At 45.2% G+C, this 13,510-nt stretch overlaps 2 protein-coding genes across 2 annotated transcripts; both read right to left on the minus strand.

Annotated features, from left to right (window-relative positions):
* Positions 1 to 8,652: 8,652 nt before the first annotated feature.
* On the minus strand, positions 8,653 to 10,573 carry PtA15_8A430 (uncharacterized protein; the record flags this gene model as incomplete). The annotated part of the gene is made up of 6 exons (XM_053171860.1): positions 8,653 to 9,028; positions 9,135 to 9,366; positions 9,435 to 9,750; positions 9,850 to 10,131; positions 10,238 to 10,268; positions 10,470 to 10,573. The coding sequence occupies 6 exons, from the start codon at positions 10,571 to 10,573 to the stop codon at positions 8,653 to 8,655; spliced, it is 1,341 nt and encodes a 446-aa protein (XP_053023081.1).
* A 770-nt stretch (positions 10,574 to 11,343) lies between these two features.
* On the minus strand, positions 11,344 to 12,294 carry PtA15_8A431 (uncharacterized protein; the record flags this gene model as incomplete). Its single annotated transcript, XM_053171861.1, has 5 exons — positions 11,344 to 11,448; positions 11,571 to 11,633; positions 11,765 to 11,839; positions 11,963 to 12,054; positions 12,171 to 12,294. 5 exons carry the CDS (start codon positions 12,292 to 12,294, stop codon positions 11,344 to 11,346), a joined length of 459 nt encoding a protein of 152 aa, XP_053023082.1.
* Positions 12,295 to 13,510: the final 1,216 nt, after the last annotated feature.

Below are 13,510 nucleotides of genomic sequence, written 5' to 3' on the forward strand. Positions count from 1 at the left end.
GTCATGTAGGGGAGTTACAACTCCTCTCAATGAGTGGTACAGCTGGTCATTGAGAGGAGTTGTATCTCCTCTCATGACCACCTGTGTTTTACAGGGAAGAATGTGCCTGTCCACCCTAACGTTTGGCCAAACGTGAGGGTGGACAGTCACACAAGTGACAGGGACGTGATACTTACACCAGCTAAGATCCACTTCGGCCCCATAGTCATACAACCAGGTAGGGCCCATGGGCCCCAAAAAAATAGCACAGTCCCTCTGTGGGGCCCTAAAACAGTAAAAAGAGTTGAACTTCCCAATCAAGCTGTACATATATATACAGCTCAATGGGGCCTGGCCTTGTTACCCTCTCCTGTGTGATCATCCCCCCCCCCCCCCCCCCCAGAGGGTTTTCACTCACTCTCAGGCACACCACAACTCCAATGAGTCATCTTTCACCCATCAATAAAGCCTCTGAAGTGAACAGACATGATCCTCTTGGGCCCTATGTCATTCTTCCGGGCTCTAGTTGAGCCACACAGGGCCCCAAATATAAGACCCATGGTGGAGATGCTCTAAGCTGCTACCCCCAACACTTTTCACCACATTGACAAGCAGAATCAGAAACCAGTGCACTCTGAGACTAGGGCTACCCTGGACCATGAACCAACAGTCCGGAGCAGGTGTACCTGTATGAGAATGGCACAGGGGGGCTGATGAGAAACCAAGGACTGAGAATATTAGTTGTACATGCTCCACAGCTGCAAACTTCCATTATTGTATTTCACAGATCAGCCTGGTTCCAGGCAGGATGAAACATTAAGCCTACCCTAACCACCTGAGAGGTATTGGGATTTCATTACAGAGAAATTAATATAAATTGGGCTCTATGAGGTCCAATTAAACCTCCCTGAAATTAAAATCTATGCGCTGGAAAAGGCTGCATTTTTGACTCATTCTCCTGCTGCACTGATCCAATTAAGATTTGGGATCTTAACTCAGGGTATACCGTGGAAGAATCATTTTTTCCCATCCACAAGTTGTGACATTAACCCATCATTAATTTGATCCCAGAGCCAACTAAGCTTTCAATTAAGGTTCAATTCAAGTTGCAGTGCCACTGGAGTCATGAATTGATCAAGGTGAAAGAATTATTTTTTATTGTATTAAGTTACAGATGAGATCAGCTTAATTTGAACACAAAATCAAAATTGGCTGAAGCTTGAATTACAAACTCTATACAGTTGACATCTAGCAGGGTTCCAGAAAGAAATTACGTTCTGGCACTCTCTGGAGAGTGCCACAGATCCCCCCCAGGTGTCATGCACCCCTTGCATGAGGTACCCCTGTATTTGACATTTCCCCGCTTTGTTTATGCACTCCTTGCATAGCATGACATCATCTTTCATTTCTCACCCCACTTTTTGCCTGTATTTAGTATCTTCTGACACCACTTGTACGCAGCCCACCAGCTAAAATCACTCATCCAGGGTCCCCCTTGTAGCTAAAATCCCTCACATTTGTCTATATAAGGAGATCTCTCCCCCCAGTTGTTTTTCCCTCAGTTCAGTACCCACCAGTTATACAGACATCACCCATCAGCCATTATATTTATCCTTAAACTTTATATCATATAACATACCATATCATCCCTCTCATCTGCAATAACCACTGAACTCTTTTATATCACCCTCTTGAGGACCTGTGTTCAAACCCCACCAGAAACATCAAGTCAACTTTCACCCTTCCCGCTCCTCATAAAATATCTCATCTTTCACATACCTGTCATTGAACAACCTCATCTGGAACTAGACCAGACCTATCATTTGATTAAAACTTGCCAAGCTTAGCTTGGTGGGTCTTGTTATCTGATAGCAGAATGTCAGAGTTTTGCACCTCCATCATCCCCTTCACCATTCAGCAAAAGGGTTTCACAACCGCTTTTGAGTCTTACACCGTACTTCCACGTACCCACCCACAGGTACCTAGTACCCGCCAATTGGAACTAGGGGAAAGCAGAGCTTTTCAGAATGGCAATTTGTGCACAGGTACCTGCCTGAATTTGGTCCCAGACTGGACACCCGCACCCACCGGAGGATACCTGCGCACTGCCACAGGTACCCGCCTGTGGGTGCCAAGTACCCGCCAACAAATGATAGGGACCACCTCTAGAAATATATGATTCCTGGTGTATACCTTGGCCCCGTTTGGCTGCTGTGTTATACGTGCTAAATGGGCTTATTTATCACGGGCAACCCCCAGGGGTTCAAAGTTTTTGGTGGAGACGGGGGCAAAATTTGGGTCGCGCATGATAAATTTGCACATTTATCACGTATAACGCCGCAGCCAAACGGGGCCCTTGTTTCTGCCAAGTATTAGATATTGCTTTGGAAGGTAGTTGAAAATGTGTTCTAAGATAGTTCCAGTAATAACTAGATTCAAGTTGGAGCTGGTTTTCAATTGAATTCAACTCCTTTCCAAAGTGCCTTCAGCTCAATTGAGCATAAGTTAAACATAAATTCATCATGAATTCAGCATACATTGAGGCTCACATTCCAGGTTATATCTAACAGGTTTCTTAAACAATATTTTGTGATGGCACTTGCACACAACACCAGGAAAAAAAAATAGTCACTTGATGACAAGTGACATCATGCCAGCTCCAGCGGGCTACCCACTATCTACCCACCATCTACCCATCATCTACCCACCATCTAACCAGCTTAAGAATTTCCACTGGAGATCCTCAGTTTTTTCTGGGCACCACTGATCCCCATTTCTGGTCAGCTGATACTCAGCTTTAGCTCCCAGCTTATGCTCAGCTTTGGTGCCCAGCTCATGCTCAGCTTTGTTGCCCAGATCAGAACCAGTCCTGGCCCAGCTTATTTTCAGCTTTATTCCAGTCATGGCTCAGCTTAGACTCAGATTAGGACTATCATTGGCCCAGCCAATGCTCAGCTTTGGACCAGTATTGGCTCAGCTGATTTTCAGCTTTGGATAAATCTCGGCCCAGCCAATGCTCAGATTCTGAGTCTGACCACTCCTGTAACAGCTTATGCTCATCTGTGGACCAGCCTTGGCTCAGCTGATGCTCAGCTGTGGACCAACCTTGGCTAAGACAATGCTCAGCTGTGGACAAGCCTTGGCTCAGCTGATGCTCAGCTGTGGACCAGCCTTGGCTCAGCTGATGCTCAGCTGTGGAACAGCCTTGGCTCAGGTGATATTAATCTTTTGAATAGTCTCAAAAAATCTGATACTGAGCTTTGGAACAGCCTTGGCTCAGCCAATGCTCAGCTTTGTACCAGCATTGTCTCAGCCGATGCTCAGCTTTTGAAAAATTTTGGCCCAGCTGGTGTTAATCTTTGGAACAGTATTGTCCCAGCTGATCCTAAGCTCTGCACAAACCTTTTCCAAGATGATGCTCAGCTTTGGACCATTGTTGGCTAAGCTGATGCTCAGATTTGGAATATTCTTGGTCCAGCTGACACTTGGATTTTTATCAGGCTTGGAATATCCAATGCTCAGCTGTGGCCCAGGCTTAGCCAATGCTCAGCTTTGGCCCAGGCTCAGTCAATGCCTACTGCTCAGCTTATGATGAGCATCAGCTGTTCCTGGGAAAAAATTAGGATCAGCTGACTGTGCCACATTGAGTGCTCTGGTGCAGTCCTGCAAGCTCTACAAGTGCTGGTGGAGCAGACTTGGAGCAGCGCTGGAGTAGCTCTGGAGCAGAAACCAAAGCTGCATCATGTCACTTGCCATCAAGTAACTATTTTTTTTTTCCTGGTGCAACGATCTCCTTGATTTTTTTGAAGTGCCTTTCAGGAAGAAAAACAACCCACCCAACACTCAGATAAACTATAAATGCAAGTGGTGTGGAAACCACTATTGCGCTCACAAAACTTTGTATGGGAACTTGAAGGTGCACCGCAATGGCTCAACCCAGTCCGAAAACAAAAGCCACGGTTGTCCCAAACGAGAGCAAGCAAAGAAGGCGGGCGCAAAATTACCCCCCAGTGGCTGAACGTAATCTTGTGCAAGCTAATGGTGGGGGGGATCCTAAGCAGACTGTCATCACAGGTTTTTTTCAGATGAAGCCACCTTTTGTCAATCGTGTCCTCAACCAGATCATCATGATCTGGCAGATTCAACAGGCACTTCCGTGGACGCGTATTGAAGATCCGACTCTTTGAGCCGCTTTTCAGTACACAAATCCCAAGGCTGTTCTCTATGGTCAGAAGTGGTCGGCAAATGAATCTACTAAGCTCTATGCAATGCTAAAGAAAAATGTATTTGACAAGTTACATGTAAGAGTTTACTGCCATTGATGATTTCCCCACCCTTTTTTGATTACTGAAATGGTTCCTTTTTTAATTTGGAAGAACTTTGACACCAAGTTCACCCGAATCCACAACGTGTGGACAACAAAGGGGAACAGATTTGCGTTCATTGGTGCCTTGGTTGCTTATATCAACTCCAATTGGGAGTATACCGTGCGCCATCTGACCCTCAAGATGATCCCATGGAAACATCTTGGATCTTTGCTCGCACGGCCAATAGCATCCATCCTTGGCAAAAAAAAACTGTACCAAAAAATGCTGGCACAGACTACCGACTCCGGTGTGGTATGCTTTATGGTTACCCATCTAGCCCATTTCAAAATTTCCTTTTTTCTCATATGTACACTCACAAATCACCCAATACGGCAAAACCACTGAATTCTACGGCCAAAACTACACAGAACACCACCAGGAAAATAAAATAGTCAGTTGATGACAAGTGACATTACACCAGCTCCAGCCAGCTACCCACCATCTATCCAATATCTATCCACTATCTACCCCAATCTCCCAACCATCTCCTCAACTTCCAAAATTTACCAAGGAGGTCCTGTTCAGTTTTTGATGAGCCCAACTGATCCTCAGTTCTTTCCAGCTGATACTCAGCTTTGGTACCCAGCTCATATTCAGCTTTTCTGCCCAGCTCATACTCAGCTTTTTCACGCAGCTCACTCTCAGAATTGGAAAAAAGCCGTTTGACCATTCCTTGCCCAGGTGATGCTCAGCTTTGTACTAGTCCTGGCGCAGCTGATGCTCAGCTTTGTACCAGTCCTTGCTTAGCGTTCTCCTAGTCCTGTCCCAGCTGATGCTCAGCTTTGGCCCAGTCCTGGGCCAGCTGGCCAGCTGATGCTCAGCTTGCTGAGCACCAGCTGAGCCAGGCCAGGGAAAACGATGGGAATCAGCTTGGACAGGACCAGAGCTGAAAATCAGCTAGGCTAGGGCCAAAGCTGAGCATCAGCTGAGCCATGGACAAGGCTGAGCATCAGCTGTGCCAGGGCCAAAGATGATCATCAGGTGCCCAGTTCCAAAGCTGAGCATCAGCTGGGCCAGGGGAAAAACTGAGCATCAGCTGAGCCAGGGTAAAAGCTGAGCATCAGCTGGGCCAGGGCCAAAGCTGAGCATCATCTGGTTTTTTCACATTGAGTGCTTTGATCCTTATCATGTGAGCCCTAGATGTGCTGGTGGAGAGGAGCAGCATTGGAGCAGTGTTGGAGCTGAAACCAAAGCTGTGTCATGTCACTTGCCATCAAGTGACTACTTTTTTTTCCTGGTGCAAGTGCCATGCAAACTCCCATGGTGCAAAAGGGTCTCACGACATCTTTTGAGTCTTACACTGGGAAGGAATCCTCCCGTTCATCAATATATTTTCTGGCCTGGGGATTCCTTCCGGCACTCCAGTCAAAGAGGTGCACATACCTCTTGGAATCCCTCTGATTGAGGAGGGGTGTACACCTCTCTGACCTGAGGGATCCTTGTGGCCAAGGAGATCCCTCCAATGCATCTGGCCCACCATGATGGGCGGGTACCTGTTTTTTTCCTGTCCAAAAACTGAACACCCACACCAGTACCCAGCACCCGCAGGCGGGTGCTGAGCGGTGTTCCAGGTACCTGCTGGCTGTGTGGGGATCCAGATCTGTTTTGCAAAACAAAACTGCCAAAACGTCAACTTCCAACCTAAACACTTGCATATGTTACAATATTATTACAGAAATAGACTCTATATACAAATTTAACCCTAGTGGCAACAATGGGAAGTTATTTACATTATGTTATCCAGAGGGATTTTTGTAACATAACTTCCCACCGTTATCAGATAAAGTGTTATTGCTATCTGGTAAAATGTGCTTGCGCACGTGTGGATAACACAACAGAGGGTGATTTCCCCCTCAATACCGCAAAAAATAATGCCAGTAATGCACTAACTGCGTTATCTGGTGCAAAAACACTGTAAAATGGGCAAAAAACCTGTGTTATCCGCATTTTATCCCCCTAAATTGCGGGGGATAACGTAACGGGTCTAATAAATCAGGAAAAAAATAAACAAAAAATGTAACTTAAACATTGTTGCTGTTAGCGCAACAATTAAGTTTTGTTATTGGTTACTTCTAGTTACGGATAGTGTAACTTCCCATTGTTGCTAGTTTCTCACTTCAACTATCCAGCTAGCTCTGTTAGTTTAGAAGGCATTTACAATTATAGGTTTATTACAGGCCATATCTAGGTATAAATTCATACAATTATTAAAAGCATGTATATATATATAAGAGCATAGGTAGATTTGCTAGTTAGGAATGCTTCCACTATTGGCTATAGATCACCTTGTGCAACCTGCATGTTGGTAACTGCAGCAAATAGGCCTACACTCAACAACTCAACAGATTTGTGCGGACCTGACATTGATGCATGCAGTCATAAAGCCTCCACTTTGGCAGTGCAACCAACCATCTTGGCAGCCCTTGCATCAAAAAGCACAAAGAACACATTGTCATGTGGAACATCAGTTCAAGTTATGCACCCCTTGCAGAAGGCAGTGCAATCCACAGGGTCACCACCAGCAGAAATGCCTTGAGGCAGCCCTCACCAGCAAAAATAACTAAAGAGGCCCTCCTCCTACCATTTCACCATCATCACCCAGGCACCCCAGCTCAGTGGTCAAACAGACATCAAGTGATCAGACATCAACATAGAAATCTCATATCACACTCCACCATCACTTCTCTCTGCTAAAACCATAAAACCCAACAAAACAGATTCTCAATTGATTATATTCTTTGCCCACCTCACCATATAGAGGTTGTATAAGCATCTTGTACTTGATAAAAACTGATCTAGGTCAAATAGAGACTACTACATACAAGTTTTCTCCGTCATAAAGTGAAAAGTCACACCACGACAATAAATAAATTTGTTGTCAGAATTCTGTGTAGTATAATAGAGGGGCAGGTCTTTCAAAAAACCTGTAACAGTAGTATTACTTGAGCTGGAATATAATATTGTTATTTCCCCCTCAAAGGACTGCCAACCCATCCCAAAGGAGTTCTCACAGCGGGTGCCAGGTACATGCAAATGGGTACCCAATTGCCATCTCTACAGCTGTGTCAGGCCAAGAGAGTGCAACAGACTCCACTCACAACAAGGAAACATTGGTGGGATTCAGAAGTAGGTTTACTACTCTTCTCTGGTTTTATAGGTCTTAACCAGAGATAACCTTTTGATCTGATTTTACTTACTGTCAATATTACTAGGCAACTGTGATGGTAGGTATACTGCAAGTTTGGTAATCTCTCTGCTGGTGATCCTGGGTTGTCTGGGGCGTGGTTCTTGTGTGCTGAAGTCTGTGGATCCTCCAGCTGCATGGGGGATCCTGACTTCAAAAAATTTCAAATTTGGATGACATAATCACACATGTACATGTGGTTTGGAGCGCTCAGGGGCACCTACATGGCGCTGCTGCACATGCACGTCTCAAACCACAAACTCAAGGAGTAGAGATATTGGGAAATAATCAGTGAACACTAGGGTCAAAATAGCATGAGGAATCAGAATCTGAAGTTAAAACAACCTTAAGTCTTAAGGTTAAAACAATATAAATACATTTAGGTATAGAATGGAGGTAAAAGGCAGTTTGAGGTCAACTGTGTTGACTCTAAGGCTGACATGATGCTCAGAGCATCCGCATCCGTCGCTAGATTAGCCTGGGCTAACCTAGCTTGGATTACATTACAATCAGAATAGGCTATTCCAATCAGCCATCCGCATAGGTGGGGATTAGCAGGTCCAAGCTGTTGGATGTTCATTGTTATGTGTTTAGGTGCCTATATGCTATGTGTTTGGCACCTAAACACATAAAGTTCATGCTGGAAAGCATGATGAATGTTGAATTTGATATTAGTCCCAGGATTAGTGGGGTCTAAATTTAGACCCCACTAGCTCCAAACAGAGCTCCGGGTCAAGTTGATCCCCGGCTGATCCAACCCAATGCAGGTGCGGGGTCAAACTAAGTGCCCTAATCCAGGCTAACTTAGTGCCCGGTGCAGATGGTCTCAAGCCTTTCTCAAAGGTTATTTCAAGCAAGGTTGAATGCACAGTGACTGTGCATGAAAGGGCATGATGTAATTATGTGGAGTTACTATGGCAGTTACACTGGATTATGCCACATGCCAACTCCTTGCAGTTTCTAGAGTTTTTAGTGTAGTGTTAAACCCTTGATCTTTCAGTCCATAATTCACTGACTTGAATATATTTGGATTAAGAGGAACAGTAAATTCCAAAGTTGTGTGGAATCCAGTCATATCTTCAAGAGATCATTCATGTTAAAGACAAGATGATCAAGCACAGACTAAGCAAGTACTTGAGGATATTCAACGATCTGATCGAAATCTTTGATAGCCTCCTTACCCTCCCGACAACGAATGAACAGGCCTTGTAAAGCAGCCATACTAAACTGGCCACCCTTCCGAAAAACCTCGATGACTTTCTTCTCCATCTCGTCTACTAACTTCGACTCGTCATAAAACTTTTGGAATAATTCGAGGGTCTGGTGAAGCGTTGCATTGCCGATCTGGAGTGACACATCGATCCGCCCGGGGCGGATTAACGCCGGATCTAGTCTGTCGAGATGGTTCGTCGTCATAAATATCAATCTTTGTGAGGTCGTCGATGTCACTCCATCGATCGCATTTAGTAGTCCTGAAAAAGTTATGTTGATCTTCATCCTGGTGTTGTTATTATTATAGTTGAAAGGAAGAATTAGCCGGACCATGGTAGTGTACAGGATAGATAGGGGCGTAGAAGATAACAGGATTGAAAATGACTCAGCACTGTTCCCTTCCATCACGACCAAGGAAGGCCGCATCGACATCCTCTAAAAGGATCACACTTCGTTCGGGCACATTGGTGAGGAGGTGATTTAGCTTGTCATCACTCAACCCTCGTTCAGAAAGATTGAGGACACAGATGTGATATTGCAGTTCGCCAGCGAGAGCGAATATGAACGAAGATTTTCCAGAACCAGGTGGCCCGTGTAATAGATAGCCCCTCCGGTATGGAATACCTGGTCATCAGATCACCGCAGTTCAGCCAAAAATGACCCCCGTGTGCGCTAGAAGTCAGAGTGCTTACCTCGATCACCATACCAGCGGGCCCGGCCCATAAACTCCTTGATATCAGCCACCAAATTCTCTTTGATGCCCTGATCCAAGACGACAGAGCTCAGGGGCCTTTTTGTCCGAGGTTGACCAAACGGTCTCCATTCAGCTCCACCTGAAGAGGTATAGATCACTATCTTTCCCTCTTCTGTTCGCATTGAAACTGATTTGGCTTCTTTCAAAAGGTCTACTAACAACTTTCGATCTCGAGATAGAGTCGTGAGCATCAACGTTTCCCATGGTGTGCCTGAGTTGAGATCGATCAATTTTCCGTCTCGCTCCCGCTTGACCTAGCAATATAAAGAGTTTGATATTAAGAGATCAATATTGATTGATTTATGGATATTCCTGAAAAAGGAGGCAGGGATCATTGAGGAGAGGATACCCACTTGAAACCAAGCCCTTTGGAACTTGAAATAATGATTTCCAGGACCAGGAACGAGGGCAAAGTCAACCTCATGAGTGCCGTCCGACAGTTGTCGATAACTAGTCTCGGCGGCAAGTTGATTGGTGGACGAGTTCTTTCGACTTTGTTTCGACATCCAATTCAGGAACCAGAGGTATGAGCGATCTTTGGATGATATTTCGAGCGTGACCAGTAGTCTTCGTTGGGCTAGGTTGAACAAGAGAGTTGAAGATCGTTTGAGGCCTGAAAGTGCTACGCCTACGCCCTTTTTTTTCAGAAAAAAAAAACCCCGTTTCTCAGCATCACGAAAAGTTTCTTTGGGAAATATCTTCTTTCTTTGTCTCTTTTGGAAGTAGTGAGTGCAAACTGACCATCAAACCGAAACCTGCTGAAAAGTATGGGCTAGCGATAAAAGTAATTTTTGGAAGATAAAGAAGCCGATTAGGGACCCACTCCAGAAGAACAAAGACGGTTTATTGAGCTTTGAAAAAAATACATTCGAACGATTTTCGAATAAACTTGGATTGATTTAAATGTATAGTCTGTTGAGATTATCTTGAACAAGAAGGAGAAGAAGAAAACAGAGAACAGAAAAGGTGGCACTTTTGAGACAGGATTGAGTCGAGCATCGAGTCTGAGCTGGTCTTGGTGATCGGCAGTTCCGAGATTGGGGGTGTGCTTGATGAGGTGGCCGGTTGAAGAGCCATCGTTACTATCAGGAGACAGTTGGTGGCCTGCGTCTTACTGTTGTGGTGGATTCGGCGGTGAACTTGGTGAGTTTCGAAGGCATCTGTTCAGCGGGCCGCCCGAGCCCATCCGACCCTGAGCCATTGATCACAGCCCATTGCGCCGACCACCCCCGTCGCCGAAGGAGGGTTCCTTCGGGAATGCGCCTCCCCGTCAATTATGGAGGGACTAGACTTGTATGTATGCGCATTCAAGGAAATCAGGTTTCATCTCCTGTTCTGCTACCACCGGGCCGATGAATCGGTGTGATTATGTTGGTTGAGACCCTTGCTGAAATTGATCTAACCATCAACATATACGCAACTACATGTCCCGCATCCCAGCCACAGCCAGCCACCCTTTCCACACTTTAATTTTGGATTTATGAAAGAAAGAAAAACATAAATGATGCTTTGATTTTTTTTGAAGTATGATGTCCCAAACACCTCTTTATGCATCGTTATAGCCCGGCGGATGGGCGTTACAAATCCGCCCACTCATAGCGCATGATGGGGTTTCCAAACAACGCCTCAAATTTTAATTCATTATACTCCTATATCTTATCATCCCCTAACGGACTCCTGTGCCAACATTCTTCAGAAAAGAAACTTGATTCATACAAAAAAAAGATAGACCAGCCATTAACAGCTGGTAGGGCACACTACAACTATGTTGCTGCAATGCACAGATCGGGCCCATCTGACTCCGGAGGAAGTTTGGCTATTTTTATATTTCGGGCTCTAGAAAAAAATTAAAGTGCTTGACCGTACATCTCTTCTTTGGTTGGCACACCAAGCTCATCCCGGAGGGGCTTGAGCTCGTCTAGATAGGCTTGGTATTGTCCCTTGTTCTCAACCTGTGGTTTGGTTGGGTTGCCAAAAAAAAAGGCGCAGTGACACGTCAGTTACTTGCGATTGATAGGATTGAGGCGGAGATATGATTGAGTGATCGATCAAGATGAAGACAAAAATGACAGACTTTTTCTTTGAGACCTTCAAATATCCGGATGGCTGTAGGTAAATCGTTGACTCGTCTGGCGGCCTAGAATATGGGAAGAGCCAAGAGATGGTAAGCACTAAAATCTCAAACAGACTACTTGGGAAGACGGCGGTGAAAGACGAAAACGAGCGGACGCCTGAGAGAGCGCAAGTGGGGAAACAAAATAAACTGACCCGGAGAGCAGCCTCTACGGTTGGGACGGCGGGTACCAAGTCATAGGCAAAGCAGTTATTGAGGCCACGTTGGAGCTATCGAGAAATAGAGCATTGTTTTTTTGTTGTGTCAGTATGAATGATTCGGATCGGAAAAAGTAGGATAGGATGGATCCGATGTCCAGGGATAGATAACGGATATCTGATGTCGATACCCACCTCGAATAAATCTTGTACGCCTTCGAAGAATTGAGTGTATCTCTCGTTGAAGGCCGAGAATGATTCATCCGCAGCATGACCAGCAGAATACGCTATTTTTAAGGGGGAAAAACCGAGAACAAAACCAAGCCAAAGTAAGCATGATTTTCTTTTTACTTTAGTTTTGCATATTCGAGAGGAGAGGGAATGAGAGGGGCCGGTTTCGCACCTCGGTGTGCGGTGATCAAGGCGGACCGGCTGAGGACTTGTGATGAAGTGGTGGGCTTGAGAAGGTTGAGTCGAGGGAGGGGCTTGAGGAGCGATCGGCGGACTAGAGGAGCAGGGAAGAACATGCTGAACAGAGGCGTCGGCTGGAATTTCTTGGCAGGTTGTCGAATCGTTTGCGTGTGTGTGTGTGTTTTGTGAGAGAAGAATTGTGCGAGGGTTTCGAGATGACGGAAGTTGGTCCTGGTGCTCGGTCGAGTCGGTCGGCTGAGTTCGGCAGTCGATCTGATTGGTCACGGCAGGCCGAGGGAAAGGGCAGTGGACAGGGCGCGTGAAATCGGATCGGAAACCCTAACCTCATCCTGGAAGATTTTAAACTCTGCACTAAGACAAACATAATCAGAAGCAAAATTCCAACACTCTCAAATCCGGTTGTGAATTGAATGACATTTGGGGTTCTCAAAGTTGCGACATAGCGGCATATGTCATGCAAACATACAACTTTATTTGCAGGAGCTGTCAAACGCTTCCCTGCAAAAATGGTGTGTATGGCAGTATGTCACATTTGTATGTTTTCAACTTTGAGAACCCTAATTGAGGACTTCCAATCGAGATCTACAACCCCTGCAGAACCAGACTTGCCGCCTCTGGTGCTACATTCCCCCGCATTTTTTTTTATTTTGCGGCTGTAAATCAAAATCTGCAGGGGCTACAGATTCAAGGGAAAGTCATGAGGAGGCAGTCCAATTTTATTTGTGCAATTCACATTGTCTAAGGCCCCGTTTGGAGCCGATATAATCCAGGCAATATATGTGTTTTTTTGCATGACATCCTATGTGACATCTGATCAGGTCCGCCAAAACTTGATCAGATGTCACAAGTTTCCACGCGCAATTATATCGGCTCCAAACGGGGCCTAAATGGATTGATTTATAAGGAACCTAAACCTTGTTTGCTGGTGAATATTCCATCTCAATTGATCTTCATCAGCAAGTAAGGTTTAGTGCTTCCTTTGTAATTAGCAAATCCAGACAATGGAAAGCCTGTCACATCTGGGAGCCTTGCAGTTGTGGATATAGCCCCCAAAAGTCTAGATTTTTTCAGGGAAATCTAGATTTGGGGGTTCCAGATCACTTCTGGGAGGTCTTCAGATCTTGCCAGGAAGTCATCCAGTAATTAGCTTGTTTTGGTTATGTGGGGGGAAAAGGATACCTTTCTCAAACAAACCATATTTGATGAGGAAGATTCAAACCAGGGTAAAACACAAAAAGTGCTAAAAATAAGAGGAAGTAAACTTGTTGAAAGAAAAGAAAATCAAGCATGGCTAAAGTAAGAGTAAAGTAG

This window comes from Puccinia triticina, chromosome 8A (genome assembly GCF_026914185.1).
Source record: "Puccinia triticina chromosome 8A, complete sequence".
Lineage (NCBI taxonomy): Eukaryota > Fungi > Basidiomycota > Pucciniomycetes > Pucciniales > Pucciniaceae > Puccinia > Puccinia triticina.